General features: G+C 37.8%; 1 protein-coding gene across 5 annotated transcripts in view; it reads left to right on the top strand.

Moving 5' to 3' along the window:
• xrn1 (5'-3' exoribonuclease 1) overlaps positions 1 to 13389 on the top strand; it is a 129591-nt gene that overhangs the window by 28767 nt on the left and 87435 nt on the right. For all 5 annotated transcript variants that reach the window (XM_043702782.2, XM_043702784.2, XM_087993309.1 and 2 more), the window contains 8 exons: positions 1300 to 1397; positions 4711 to 4820; positions 5918 to 6028; positions 6808 to 6893; positions 7284 to 7371; positions 9850 to 10018; positions 10129 to 10196; positions 10851 to 10982. In XM_043702782.2, coding sequence (XP_043558717.2) covers positions 1300 to 1397; positions 4711 to 4820; positions 5918 to 6028; positions 6808 to 6893; positions 7284 to 7371; positions 9850 to 10018; positions 10129 to 10196; positions 10851 to 10982 — 862 coding nt within the window. The remainder of the gene's footprint in view (positions 1 to 1299; positions 1398 to 4710; positions 4821 to 5917; positions 6029 to 6807; positions 6894 to 7283; positions 7372 to 9849; positions 10019 to 10128; positions 10197 to 10850; positions 10983 to 13389) is intronic.

Raw genomic sequence — 13389 nt, 5'->3', positions numbered from 1 at the left:
TTTGGCAGGATGTGATTAATGGTGTCGCATAGGGATCTGTGCTGGGAGTTCAATAATTCACAATATTCATTAATAACTTGATTATAGCTTTAAAAAGTCAAATATCTAAATTTGCTTATGATGCAAAATTGGGCAGCATTGTAGATAGTGTTGACGACAGCATAACATAACAACAGGGTATGATAGATTAGGTAAATGGGCAAAGCTGTGGCAATGGATTTTTATATAAACAAGTGTGAGGTTATCCATTTCAGACCAAAAAAGGACAGGGCAGAGTTTTTTTTAAGAAATCGCAATGTTAAATAAAGTGGATAACTAATGAGATTTGGGGGTTCAGATGTATAGCTTTTTAAAGTACCATGAACAGATGCAGAAAATAGTCAAGACGGCTAATGGAATGCTACCCTTCATATCTCATGGGCGGGAGGATAAGGATGCAGGCATTATGCTGCAGTTATGGAAAAAGCTGGTTAGTCCCCACTTAAAGTACTGTGAGCAGGTCTGGGCACCACACCTCAGAAAGGATGTTTTGGCCCTGAAGGGAGTTGAAAGCAGGTTGATGATATTTTCTGGGGTCAGATTATGAGGCGAAATTAGACAAATTAGGCATTTATTATTGGGCTATGCCATACTGGAAAGGAAATTCCTGTGTAATGGGTACAATAGGGGATGATAGGGTATGCTTTAGAAAGGATCAATAACTGCAGTTACGATTATGGACTTGGAGCTGATATTATGTTGCTTGGATTGTCCAGTGCTGCCTATATGAATATGCCTGTAAATGTCAGCCTCCCATTGCCCCACTCTCTCAACATGAGAGACCTAGCAACTGGTTGTAATTTATTAATGTTGTGTCGTGTTTTCGCTGTGTATGGGTTAGAAAGCAAGGAGTCCAGCTTCCTGCTTATCACCTGAGTTAATCAAGGTGTTGAAATTAGGAAATGCATCATGTGAAAAATTATTTTTGACGCCTTGTGTACACGTGCTGGTAGACAGATAATTGCCTATGGAGAAAGTGAGTGCTGGAGCTCTGAGTCAAAACGTGCGGCACTGGAAAGCACAGCAGATCAGGCGGAATCCGAGGGTGCAGGAGAGTCAATGTTTCGGGTAGAATGTCAACTCGCCTCCTCCTTCCTTATAATCCTCTCTCCACCCATGATAATTATTGGAGAAGGGGGAAACATGCTAATTGTTGATGCTCACTATGCTTGATCTTACCCCCACCTCCCATCGTTTATGAATAAGTCTGTCTTCCGCTCTATATGATTCATTGTAATGTAATAATATTCTTAAATGTAGATCAGCAAAAGAAGCAGAAGAGAAAATTAAAAAAGCATTAGAGAAAGGAGAAACCCTTCCAACAGAAGCCAGATTTGACTCCAACTGTATTACCCCAGGTAATGGTCAATTACAATTACTTTTTCTCAATTATATTTACTTATTCTTCAGAATAAATACATCCATTATCGATTATAACATATCACTCATGGAAATGTAATGGCATGAATTTATTTCCCATAATCATAGTTTTCCACAGTTTGAGTATTTATTATCTGTATTGTGGAAATTTGACAACTTCTTCATCTTGTGCAGCGGTCAAGTTTTTAAAAAAATTTACTCTTGTAACATGTGCATCTCTGGCCAGGCCAGAATATATTGCCCATCCCTCATTACGTAGAGGGCAGTTGACAATCTGGAGTCACATGTAGGCCAGAGCAGCTAAAGATGGCAGTTTCCGTCTCTAAAGAAGTTTAGTGAACCAGATAGGTTTTTCCGAAAATTGGCATTGGCTTTGTGGTCGTCATTTAGACCCTTTATTTCCAGATTCTTAATTATAGAGTCTTGGAGATGTGCAGCATGGAAACAGACCCTTCGGTCCAACCCGTCCATGCTGACCAGATATCCCAACCCAATCTAGTCCCACCTGCCAGCACCCGGCCCAACCCTTCCTATTCATATACCCATCCAAATGCCTCTTAAATGTTGAAATTGTACCAGCCTCCACCACATCCTCTGGCAACTCATTCCATACACGTACCACCCTCTGCGTGAAAAGGTTGCCCCTTAGGTCTCTTTTATATTTTTCCCCTCTCACCCTAAACCTATGCCCTATAGTTCTGGAATACCCGACCCCAGGGAAAAGACTTTGTCTATTCACCCTATCCATGCCCCTCATAATTTTGTAAACCTCTATAAGGTCACCCCTCTGCCTCCGACGCTCCAGGGAAAACAGCCCCAGCCTGTTCAGCCTCTCCCTGTAGCTCAAATCCTGCAACCATGGCAACATCCTTGTAAATCTTTTCTGAACTCTTTCAAGTTTCACAACATCTTTCCGATAAGAAGGAGACCAGAATTGTACGCAATATTCCAACAGTGGCCTAACCAATGTCCTGTACAGCCGCAGTTCCACCATCTGCCATGGCAGGATTTAAATTTAGGTCCCCAGAACATGAGCTGAGTTTCTGGTCTAATGATAACCCTCTTTTATTGGATTGATTTCCCCAACTGCATTGTGTTTCTGATTTCATCCGACACAATGATCAAGATAGAGAGATTACCTTGTCCTTTCTAACCTTTGGACATAGGAAGATAATCATTGGTCAGTTTTTCCGGGACCGGTACCAATTAGTGAAAATTTTGAGCTTAAATTGAGGCTTTCTTTCATATAATAGACCTTCAACTTGATGTCAAAGCTCAAGTAGAAATAAAGCAACTTTTTTTGCAAAGGTGGTAGTGAACTGTAAATATAGAAGAAACTATTTCTGCATGAGTCAATGCAGTGCTTTTATTTGGCTTTTTGATTTTTAGGTTGTTACTATGTAACAACATACAACAAAGTTCTGATGTATTCTATAAGACCATAAGACATAGGAGTGGAAGTAAGGCCATTCGGCCCATTGAGTCCATTCCACCATTCAATCATGGCTGATGGGCATCTCCACTCCACTTACCCGCATTCTCCCCGTAGCCCTTAATTCCTTGTGACATCAAGAATTTATCATTCTCTGCCTTGAAGACATTTAGCCTCCCGGCCTCCACTGCACTCTGCGGCAATGAATTCCACAGGCCCACCACTCTCTAGCTGAAGAAATGTCTCCGCATTTCTGTTCTGAATTTACCCCCTCTAATCCTAAGGCTGTGTCCGCGAGTCCTAGTCTCCTCGCCTAACGGAAACAATTTCCTAGCGTCCACCCTTTCCAAGCCATGTATTATCTTGTAAGTTTCTATTAGATCTCCCCTTTATCTTCTAAACTCATGTTCTAATTCTAAATGTATCATGTTCTTTGGAGATTAGAAAAACATTGTAATAAGAGTTTTAAACTAATATGCAACATTGTAATTTCCAACAGATTTTGAAATGGCCAGAAGGTTTATCAAAAGTTATTGCATTCAAAAAGTTAAAGACTATAGGTTTTGGAACTGTAAAACAAATAGATTCTGGGTGTGCAATTAAAACAGGAAAATTCTGGAAATACTTGACACTTCTTGCAGCATCTGTGGTGTCAGAAACAGAGTTAATGTTTCTTTTCATTGATTATTCATTCAGGGAGGGTGTGACCATGGTTGGCTAGGCCAGTATTTATTGCCCAGTGGGCAGTTCAGAGTCTTCCACATTGCAGTGGTCTGGAGTCACAGACAGGCCACACCAAGTAATGACAGCAGTTTCCTCCCCTAAAGGACGTTACTGAACCAGATGGGTTTTTCCTACAATCAATTATGTTGTCATTAGACTCTTCCATGTTTTCTGTTGAATTCAGAGTCCCATTTGCCATGGCAGGTTTCAAATTGAGATCCCCAAAGCGTACCTGTGTCTCTGGAATAATAGCCCAACGTTATTAGTTAGGTCATTGCTTCCCCTGTCTCACACCTTGTAAGCCTGTTTCACTAAAACCATTATGCAGGAATTTCCATTCAGCTATGAATAGAATAGAGTAAAATATTCTTTATTGTCATGGTATAAATAAATAAATTTATTTATACCATGACAATAAAGAATATTTTACTCTATTCTATTAACCTGAACACACTCTGTCTCTTCATGGATACTGCTACTCCTGCTGAGCATTTCTAGTCTTTACTGTGACAATATTTGTGGCATCAAATGTGGTTGTGTTATTTTAAAATAAGTGTCTTAACACTGAAGTATCAATATTCAACTTGACTCCAAGACAGTAGAATTCCACTATTAGATTCATCATCGGTTGCTGTTAATAATGCGTGGTTCATGTACAATTCATATGTGATACTACTTCAGGACTTCAGTGACAGCCTACAGATAAGAGCTGTGAAAGGTGCATGTTTCAGATTCATGTGGCACTGTACCACATTAGGTTGAAACATGTATAAGCAGATGTTAAAACTATATATGTTTTATGTCTGTATTTTCCCATTTTAGACTCGTGTGGCCATCGCGTTTGCTTTCTTTACTGAAAGAGGGACAAGTTGAGATGAGGACTTCTTGCTTCAGTTACATTGAAACAATGGGATTTTTTTATGGTTCCTCTTGTGGACCCTAAGACTCGTTGTTAGCTCTTGTTCCGCCTCTTACTCTTCAAAATGAATTATAATACCGTACTTTTGTTCTGGCACTGGTTGTATTAGTGAGAGTCCTGAAGCTGTAACTCTGGAATGATTGAGATTTCTTTCCTTGTCCCTTGCCTGGTTATGCAAAATAGGACTTTTAATCTTTTTCCATACGTTCTATTTTAGGTACTGCTTTCATGGCCAGGTTACATGAGCAATTAAAGTATTTTATAAACTTGAAGATTTCAACAGATAAATCCTGGGAAGGTGTGGCTGTGTACCTGTCGGGTCATGAGGTAATTAAAAACAAACTACTGTAAATACTCGAGTGATAGTCGAATTATTTTACTTTTTAAAGTTACATTTATGGGGTTGACTGTTACATGGAAACTGCATTTGAGGGGCTGAAGTTCATGCCCGTCTAAATTCATACCGTAGCATTAGCAGAAGCTCAATTGATTCTCTAAATGAATGAAGAATAAAAAACAATGAATTATGGTAATTCTGAAAACCCAGAGTGAAATACAACAGCCAGTCGACTGGAAGACCAGGAGTGGAGAGGAACAACTGGCAGACTGGAGAGCTGGAGCAGTACGTGACAGCCGGAACACTGACTCATAAACGTTGATCTGTTATCTGTGAAGAACTAGGGTCGACTTTTACATGAGATATATGGAAAATTCCAGGTTATTTGGCCAAAAATAGGGGGTCAACCTTTACATGAGAGTGACAATTACTCGAGTATAGACAGTAGCTTAAAATTGTTTCTTTCCTCAAATCGATTTTTCCAATGAATGGAGAAGAAAAACAAACTCTTCTAAATTGACATGAGAATAGACTGGCAGGCCCTAATTTCTGTAGGAACCTTGCCAGAGTGCAGCTTTGCTTAAAAATGCATTAGGAATCAGAAAATATAATGCACAAAATGATACTGGAAAGATGAACAAATGTATGCAATGGATTTCTCATCATTACAACTTCCTGATGACTTCCATTTCTTGTGCACTTATAATCAATTGAAATCCTGTTTACACATTTGAGGAGCAGATTTAATGAATAATATCATTGGTGTCAGTGTGTTTTGTGCAAATAATTTGTTCAGAAATATATTTATTTGCTATTCTGTTTCTTGGTATAAAATGTTAACCGATGTTCATGAATATTCTAGTAGGTGCTCTTTGTTTTGTATTTTTGGGCTCAGTACTTCTCATATGTTGGTCAGACAATCAATATAGTATGACATTCAGTCCTTTGGTTTTTCTTGTTAAATGGTTGAAGTTTATCAGCAGTTATTTTTCCAAACGGCAAATAGGATTAATAAATAGAATTAAAGTATGTGACTATTCATTTCAATATCTGTTTCGGTATTCTAATATCCTATTTCTACTGCTAGACCCCAGGTGAGGGAGAACACAAAATTATGGAATTTATTAGAGCTGAAACAAGAAAACCTGATCATGACCCCAATACAAGACACTGTCTATATGGACTGGATGCTGATTTAGTATGTATGACAAAATACTCTTAAGAAGGAAAAATGTTATTTAATCTTATGTCTATTTTTAAAGAGCACAGTATGTCTCTCCCAACCTCTCTTACCCTCCAGTCTAACTTTCTTTCTGTCTTGAACCCACTTCACCTGAAGATTATATTTGATGTTAACTCTGAATTTGCAAAACTGCAGACCTGTACAGTTCTGTTTTTCCTGAATGACTATATTATGAACAAAATCTTTGAAAAGCTCTTTCTAAATTGTGATATGGACAAGATAAAGAGAATTTCAGTTATTGATATTATTTTACTGCAGAAATTACATTTGTTCTGTTAATTTTCCTGAGAGGGCTTTTTTTTTCTATCGATTTCTCTGTTATTGGGATCTCCATAACCATCATCTAGCTGAAGTAATCAGCTAAAGTGTTGCATCATTTTAAGATTGAAGCATGTGGTCTCCTATTTGCTACCTATCCACAGTAATATGACTGATAAAGTCTGATAAAGTGTCTGATAGAGTTGGTGTTCTGCTGTCATATCTTTAGGACTTCAAGAGAAACAACTTATTGTTATTATTATTACTTTTTAATAATAGCTTTTATTTTATACAATGGTATAAAATCTTTGTACTAATTTTTGATATGTATTCTTGCAAAGAAACACTGGTTATTGAACACTTTTTGTTTTTTGCATAATTTCACTGCAATCAGGATAAGGTTTTTGATCATGATTACAAGCAGTTTTAAAGAAATAATTGTGCAACTAAATTAATAATATTTATGTTTAATGAAGATTATGCTTGGATTAACAAGCCATGAACCAAATTTTTCCCTTTTGAGGGAAGAAGTTCGATTTGGTGGCAGAAAATCACAGAAAAGGTAGGATTTCTTTCTTTTATATAATAAAATCCTTTAGACTTGTAATAAAGATCATTCTGTTCCTGTCTTTAGAAATGTACAATTTCTTCAATTTTTGTTTTCTTCTTCTCTTCATTGGCGTTTTCTTTATCAGCACATATTATTTATCAAAGTGTGTTTAATACTCTTCTGACAATGGGGAATGTAGCAGTATTCTGGGCTCACCAGCCCTTTCCTTTCTGAGAAGAAAATCTTTGGATTCTGCTGGATGCTTTCCTCTTACTGTGTGGCTAAAATTTACAAAAAGGCTTTGTGTACTTTCATATTTCTGATATTGCAGGTGCTAATTCATTCTTCACTTTGTTGAGTTTTATTTTTTAAAATTGTTAATTACATTTATGTTTGCTTCAGGATTACTGCCGTTGAAGAAACTACGTTTCACTTGTTGCACCTTTCCCTAATGAGAGAGTACATTGACTATGAGTTTTCATCTGTACGGGTCAGTATATGGAAATTGAATATTTTTTTCAAGAAAACATCAGCGTTGAATTGCCATATATGGTCATGATTTGGAGATGCCGGTGTTGGACTGGATGTACAATGTTAAAAATCACACAACTCCAGGGGGTTTAATTGGAAGCACTAGCTTTCAGACCACTTCAACTCTGACAATTACCTGATGAAGGAGCAGTGCTCCGAAAGCTAGTGCTTCCAATTAAACCTGTTGGACTATAACCTGGTGTTGTGATTTTTAGCCATATATGGTGTAAGGGTCAATGATGTGGTAATTAGTTTTGCTGTTATCTCCCCTCTACATGTATCATTAAGCTGCCAAACTGTTGATCAGAGAGGTTAAGAGGCATGATGTGTAATGTCTCTTTCTGGTGGTATTAGGAACTTAGTTTGCTACTTATAGCCTCTGGTACCTGCAGTCCATGGCTATTTCCTAATACCTTCCGAAAAGTGCTTCAACTACAAATTTTCTCTGAGCAGCATCGTGATAATAAATGTGGGGAACAAAAGTGAACTGAGAGACGGGACTATGCAAGTAAATATACCTTGCAATAAGATGCACAAAGAACTGGCACGTTAATGATTCTGTTCACCTTATCTAATTTAAAATGTGATGGACTGTGAATATGAATGATATTAAACATTTATTTTTAAAGGAACTGAATTATTTACAACTTGACAATCTCTTCTGCCATTGCTACTCTACAGCTGTGCATTACCATTTGCACAAGCCGAATTTAGGTTGACCTTTAATCTATAAAGTGCTTTGGGTCCATGTTGTGGGCTGAAAATGGGACTGTGAAACTCCTGTACCTTGTCATAATTCTACTAATTGTGTTTTTTGTTCATGTGTGTGTTCAGGTGTATCATTGGTCATTACTTTTAATGAGTGATAACACAGCAGTGAAAAATTGATTAATTTTTCAATATATGTGAATGATAAAAGGTGGTTATTCTTTGGGCATCATATTAATTTATGTTTTGTGCATTTTTCAAAGGAAATTATTTTGAATTAATACCTCAATTTGAACTTCTGCAGATTTTTAACAGATTTTTGAATGAATTTCCTTTGCTGCAATTTAATCTCTATCCACCACACTCTGAGGCAGAGAATTCGAGATCCTAGCTACTCACTGGTTTCCTCATGTCTCTTTTTACTCTTTGCCATTCACCTTAAATCAGTGTCCACTTACTATCAACCCTTCTGCGAATAGGAATAATTTCTTCCTATCTACTCAGTCGAGACCTATCATGATTGGTGAGTTTTGAGAAGATTTGTAGCTCAGGTTGAGGTTCTGGATGTAGGTTTGCTCGCTGAGCTGGAAGGTCAATTTCCAGACGTTTCATCGCCCTACTAGGTAGGGTGATGAAACTCAAACATATAAATAGAAAGCAGGAATCATCAACAGTGCTTCGCCTGGAGGTCACTGAAGATGTTGCCTAGTAAGGTGACGAAACATCTGGAAATGAACCTTCCAGCTCAAAGAGCAAACCTACATCCAGAACCTATCACCAACGTTGAGCATCTTTATCAAATTTCCCCTCCGGGTTTTTCTTTCCCCTTCTAAATAGAACAGTTCTAGCTTGTCAACCTATCCAAGTAACTGAAACCTCTCAATCTTCAGTCAATTCTTGGAAATTATTTCTGCATCCATTGTAATGCCTTCATATCCTTCCTAAAATGTGGTCAGTTTTCCTGTTTGAGCATTGCCTATTTTGATCACCCAGTTCATGGATTATTCATAGCTGTAAGGCTAAATTGTCTATTTCAATGGAAAGTGTCTGCTGACTCCAAATATGTGATGATAAATTCTGACTCTGAACACTCACCTCTGATTGATTTAGCAACATAGAGATGACTTTTTAAAAATAAATTAAAATTCTACTGTAACTGTGTTTTTAATTTTCACCTATATATTTTATTAATTTTTCATTTTTAATGATTTGTTAGGGGTTTTATCATTCTTTATTTCAATCTTTTCAGAGATTTTGTTGCTGTTACACATGTACCTGTGTGTCAGGTAACACAGCCATTTCAGTACTCCTAAAACCTTTCCACAAGTTGTCACAAGCCAACTCCTTGGGGGTATGATATTGATCTCAGGATAACTCAGATAACTTTATCACTGGAGAAACAGCTGGTTCTTGCTGCTTGTTAGTTCTGGGTTTTCGAGTTTTCAAGAATTGGCTATGATGATGATTATATTGCTGAAGTTAATAACAAGCCAAGACCATTGAGATGGTACTCTTACCAGCATTACAGCACTTGTTCATGTTAGTTGTTCAGTTGTTGTGGTAAGTGTACCATTAAATAATTGACCTTTAGAGTTGGTCTTCCTAAGAATGAACAATTTTTCTACTTGCAGAAATTTGCCAATTCAACCCAGTACTATGTGTTGTTATAACTTCTTCAGAACTTTGATTACCCTTAAATAAATTGTTTGTTCTTGACTTCCATTAACAGGACAAGATTTGTTTTGAATATGACATTGAGCGAATAATTGATGACTGGATATTGATGGGGTTTCTTGTTGGTAATGATTTTATTCCTCACCTACCTCATTTACACATCAATCATGATGCACTGCCTTTGCTATACAAGACGTACACTGAGGTCCTACCAAGTCTTGGAGGTGAGTGCATTTAGCAATATACTCTACAGTAAATAAAACAAATAATTTCAAACTTATTGATTCATAAGCAAAGAAAAGCTTTGTTGTGAAAAACTATTTCTTTTGATCAGGATATATTAACGAAGGTGGAACATTAAATTTGGAACACTTTGAGAAGTATCTTGTAAAACTGTCAGAGGTAAGCATGGATTGCTTGTACAGTTTTTGTTGAAATATTTGTGCACTTTGTCTAACTTAGCCTGAAAATGTGCCTGAAATAATAACTCAAAAATATAATCAGCATTGATTCAGTAATAAAGGCAGGTATGAGAAAGTGATGGATGTGGTACAATTACAACGTTGGATAGAAACGGTTGAGAGGAATATGGGCCAGGAGCAGGCAGGTGGGAGGGATTAGTTTAGTTTGGAATTATGTTCAACATGGACTGGTTGGATCAAAGTACTGTTTCCTAACTATATGACTCTATGTGCAACATAGTTGGGTCCGCTTGTCTTGATAGTTTTAAAAAAAATACACATTTGGCACAATAATTCCGCGCTTCCAAACCTGACTTAGCTCTCATAATATTTTCCAGAAATAACAGCATATTGGTATGAAATTCAGTTGCTGGCATTTTGCATTAAAAACAGCTAATGCTGAATAAACTCAGCATGTCCAGCAATATCTTGAGAGAGAAAAACAGTGTTTTAAGTTCAATCTGATTCCTCTTCAGCACTCATGAGGGTGCTTAACTGGATTCACTTTGTATGTTTTAGCAAGTGAAACATTTCAATAAATATTGTTTGAGCATTTTTGTTCCTAATTAAACATGATATAATTGTTTGATTACAGTTTGATCGTGAACATTTTAGTGAAGTTTTTGTGGACTTAAAGTGGTTTGAAAGTAAAGTGGGTAAAAAGTACCTAAATGAGGCAGCAGGCATTGCAGCGGAGGAAGCAAAGCGACGTAAAAAGAAAAACAAGGTATATATCATCTTACACCTCTTCAGGTATTCTTTACAACTGAACCTTTCAAGTAATTGTTGTTATTTTGTAAAGGAAATGAAATACTTCTGTAACAGAAGGTATGTGATCTATGTTTTTTTTGAGTTTTGAACTTTAAAACTAGTTTTGAACACATGGCATGTGGGTTTTGGTCTGTCTGTATAAGGGGGTTTAATGCTTAACTTGACAGCGTCCCAGGAATGTTTTACAAAAATGCACGCAAAAGTGAGTTTATGGAGTGCGAATTGGAGTTTACTTGAATTGGGAAAGTTTTGCAAACAGAGTAAACATAAAAGGATCTGAAAATAATTTTTGTTTTGCTCAGGGGAAGCACCTATAACTTGGAAAACATTTGGTTTCGGTTTGCAACCTCCTTGCTGAGGTTGGATGTATGAAACCATTTATCCTAGTTAAAGGAGTTAGTTTGCAACTGTTAGGAAATATGTTACTATAGTGTTAGGGTTCGAGTATAAAATTTACAGAGCAGGCATGTTCGGTTAGAACTCTGAAGAAGTTATTTGAAGCTGTAAAAACTTAACCTCAGTTGTGTTATGAGGATACTGTGCCCTTTAAAAGGTGTCCTGTCCTGTTTCTCTTGCAGAGAGATGTTGTCACAGTGGTGCTGAAATGTCTGTGTCCGAAGCAATGGGGGAACAGCTTTGAGCTCATTCGTTGTTTTTTCTTAAATTAGATAAATGAACCATGAGTGGGTGGAGTCTGGCTCTCTCAGACCCGTGGTTTTAGTTTTGCTTTATGTTGGGATTTAGAGTTGGCTGTGGAAGATAGTTGATATAGCTCTCTCTCTGCTGCACAATTGTTACTTTTAGTGTTTCTTTCTGCTGGAATGCAGAAGAGATAATGTGAGGTAGGTCTGTTTTGCTGAATTTGCCTTTGCCGAGGTTGTTTTTATGGAATGATGCTATGTTGAAACGGTTAATGATTAGTAGTTAATTAGTATTTTTAAAAAGTATTTCATTAGAGTTATTGTTATGCCAGTTCTCATTTTATTTGCTTTTTAACTGTGCTGTGTATTGAGTAAAGGCTTGTAGTTGACCAATTAGAACATAGAACATAATATAGAGAAGTACAGTACAGAACAGGCCCTTTGGCCTACGATGTTGTGCCAAGGATTATTCCTAATCTAAAATAAAATAACCTAACCTGCGCACCTCTCAATTCACTGCTGTCCATGTGCGTATCCAGCAGTTGCTTAAATGTCCCTAATGACTCTGCTTCCACCACCACTGCTGGCAATGCATTCCATGCATTCACAACTCTATGCGTAAAGAACATACCTCTGACATCTCCTCTATACTTTCCTCCTAATATCTTAACACTGTGACCCCTCGTGCCAGTTAATCCTGCCCTGGGAAAATATCTCTTGTTACTGACTATCCATTCCTCGCACTACCTTGTATACCTCGATCATGTCACCTCTCTTCCTCCTTCTCTCCGAAATCATAGAGTTATAGAGATGTACAGCACAGAAACAGACCCTTTGGTCCAACCCAGTCCATGCCGACCAGATATCCTAACCTAATCTAGCCCCATCTGCTAGCACCTGGCCCATATCCCTCCAAACCTTTCCTATTCATGTACCCATCCAAATGCCTTTTAAATGTTGCAATTGTACCAGCTTCCACCACTTCCTCTGGCAGCTCATTCCATACACGTACCACCCTCTGCGTCAAAAAGTTACCCCTTAGGTCCCTTTTATATCTTTCCCCTCTCATCCTCAACCTATGCCCTCTAGTTCTGGACTCCCCACCCCAGGGAAAAGACTTTGTCTATTTATCCTATTCATGCCATATTTTGTAAACCTCTGACGCTCCAGGGAAAACAACCCCAACCTGTTCAGCCTCTCCCCATAGCTCAAATCCTCCAACCTTGGTAACATCCTTGCAAATTTTTTCTGAACCCTTTCAAGTTTCACAACATCTTTCCAATAAGAAGGAGATCAAAATTGCACGCAATATTCCAACAGCGGCTTAACCAATTTCCTGGACAGCCGCGACATGTCGTCCCAACTTCTGTACTCAATACTCTGACCAATAAAGGAAAGCATACCAAATGCCAGAGAGAAAAGTCCGAGCTTAGTCAACCGGTCTTCGTAAGACAAGCTCCCCCCAGTCCAAGCAGCATCCTGGTAAACCTTTGAATCCTCCCCAAAGCCTCCATATTTTTCCTATAATAGGGCGACCAGAACTGGACACAATATTCCAAGTGTGGTCTCACCAGGGTCTTTGTAGAGCTGCAGCAAAACGTCATGGTTCTTAATCCCGATCTCCCTGTTAATGAAAGTCAAAACACCTGCTTTCTTAACAACCCTATCCACTTGGTTGGCAACTTTGAGGGATCTATGCATTTGAACACCAAAATCCCTCTG

This window comes from Chiloscyllium plagiosum, unplaced genomic scaffold (genome assembly GCF_037043375.1).
Source record: "Chiloscyllium plagiosum isolate Xiang-an unplaced genomic scaffold, Cpla_swu_hap1 HiC_scaffold_13, whole genome shotgun sequence".
Lineage (NCBI taxonomy): Eukaryota > Metazoa > Chordata > Chondrichthyes > Orectolobiformes > Hemiscylliidae > Chiloscyllium > Chiloscyllium plagiosum.
This window is presented reverse-complemented; position numbering and strand designations above follow the sequence as displayed.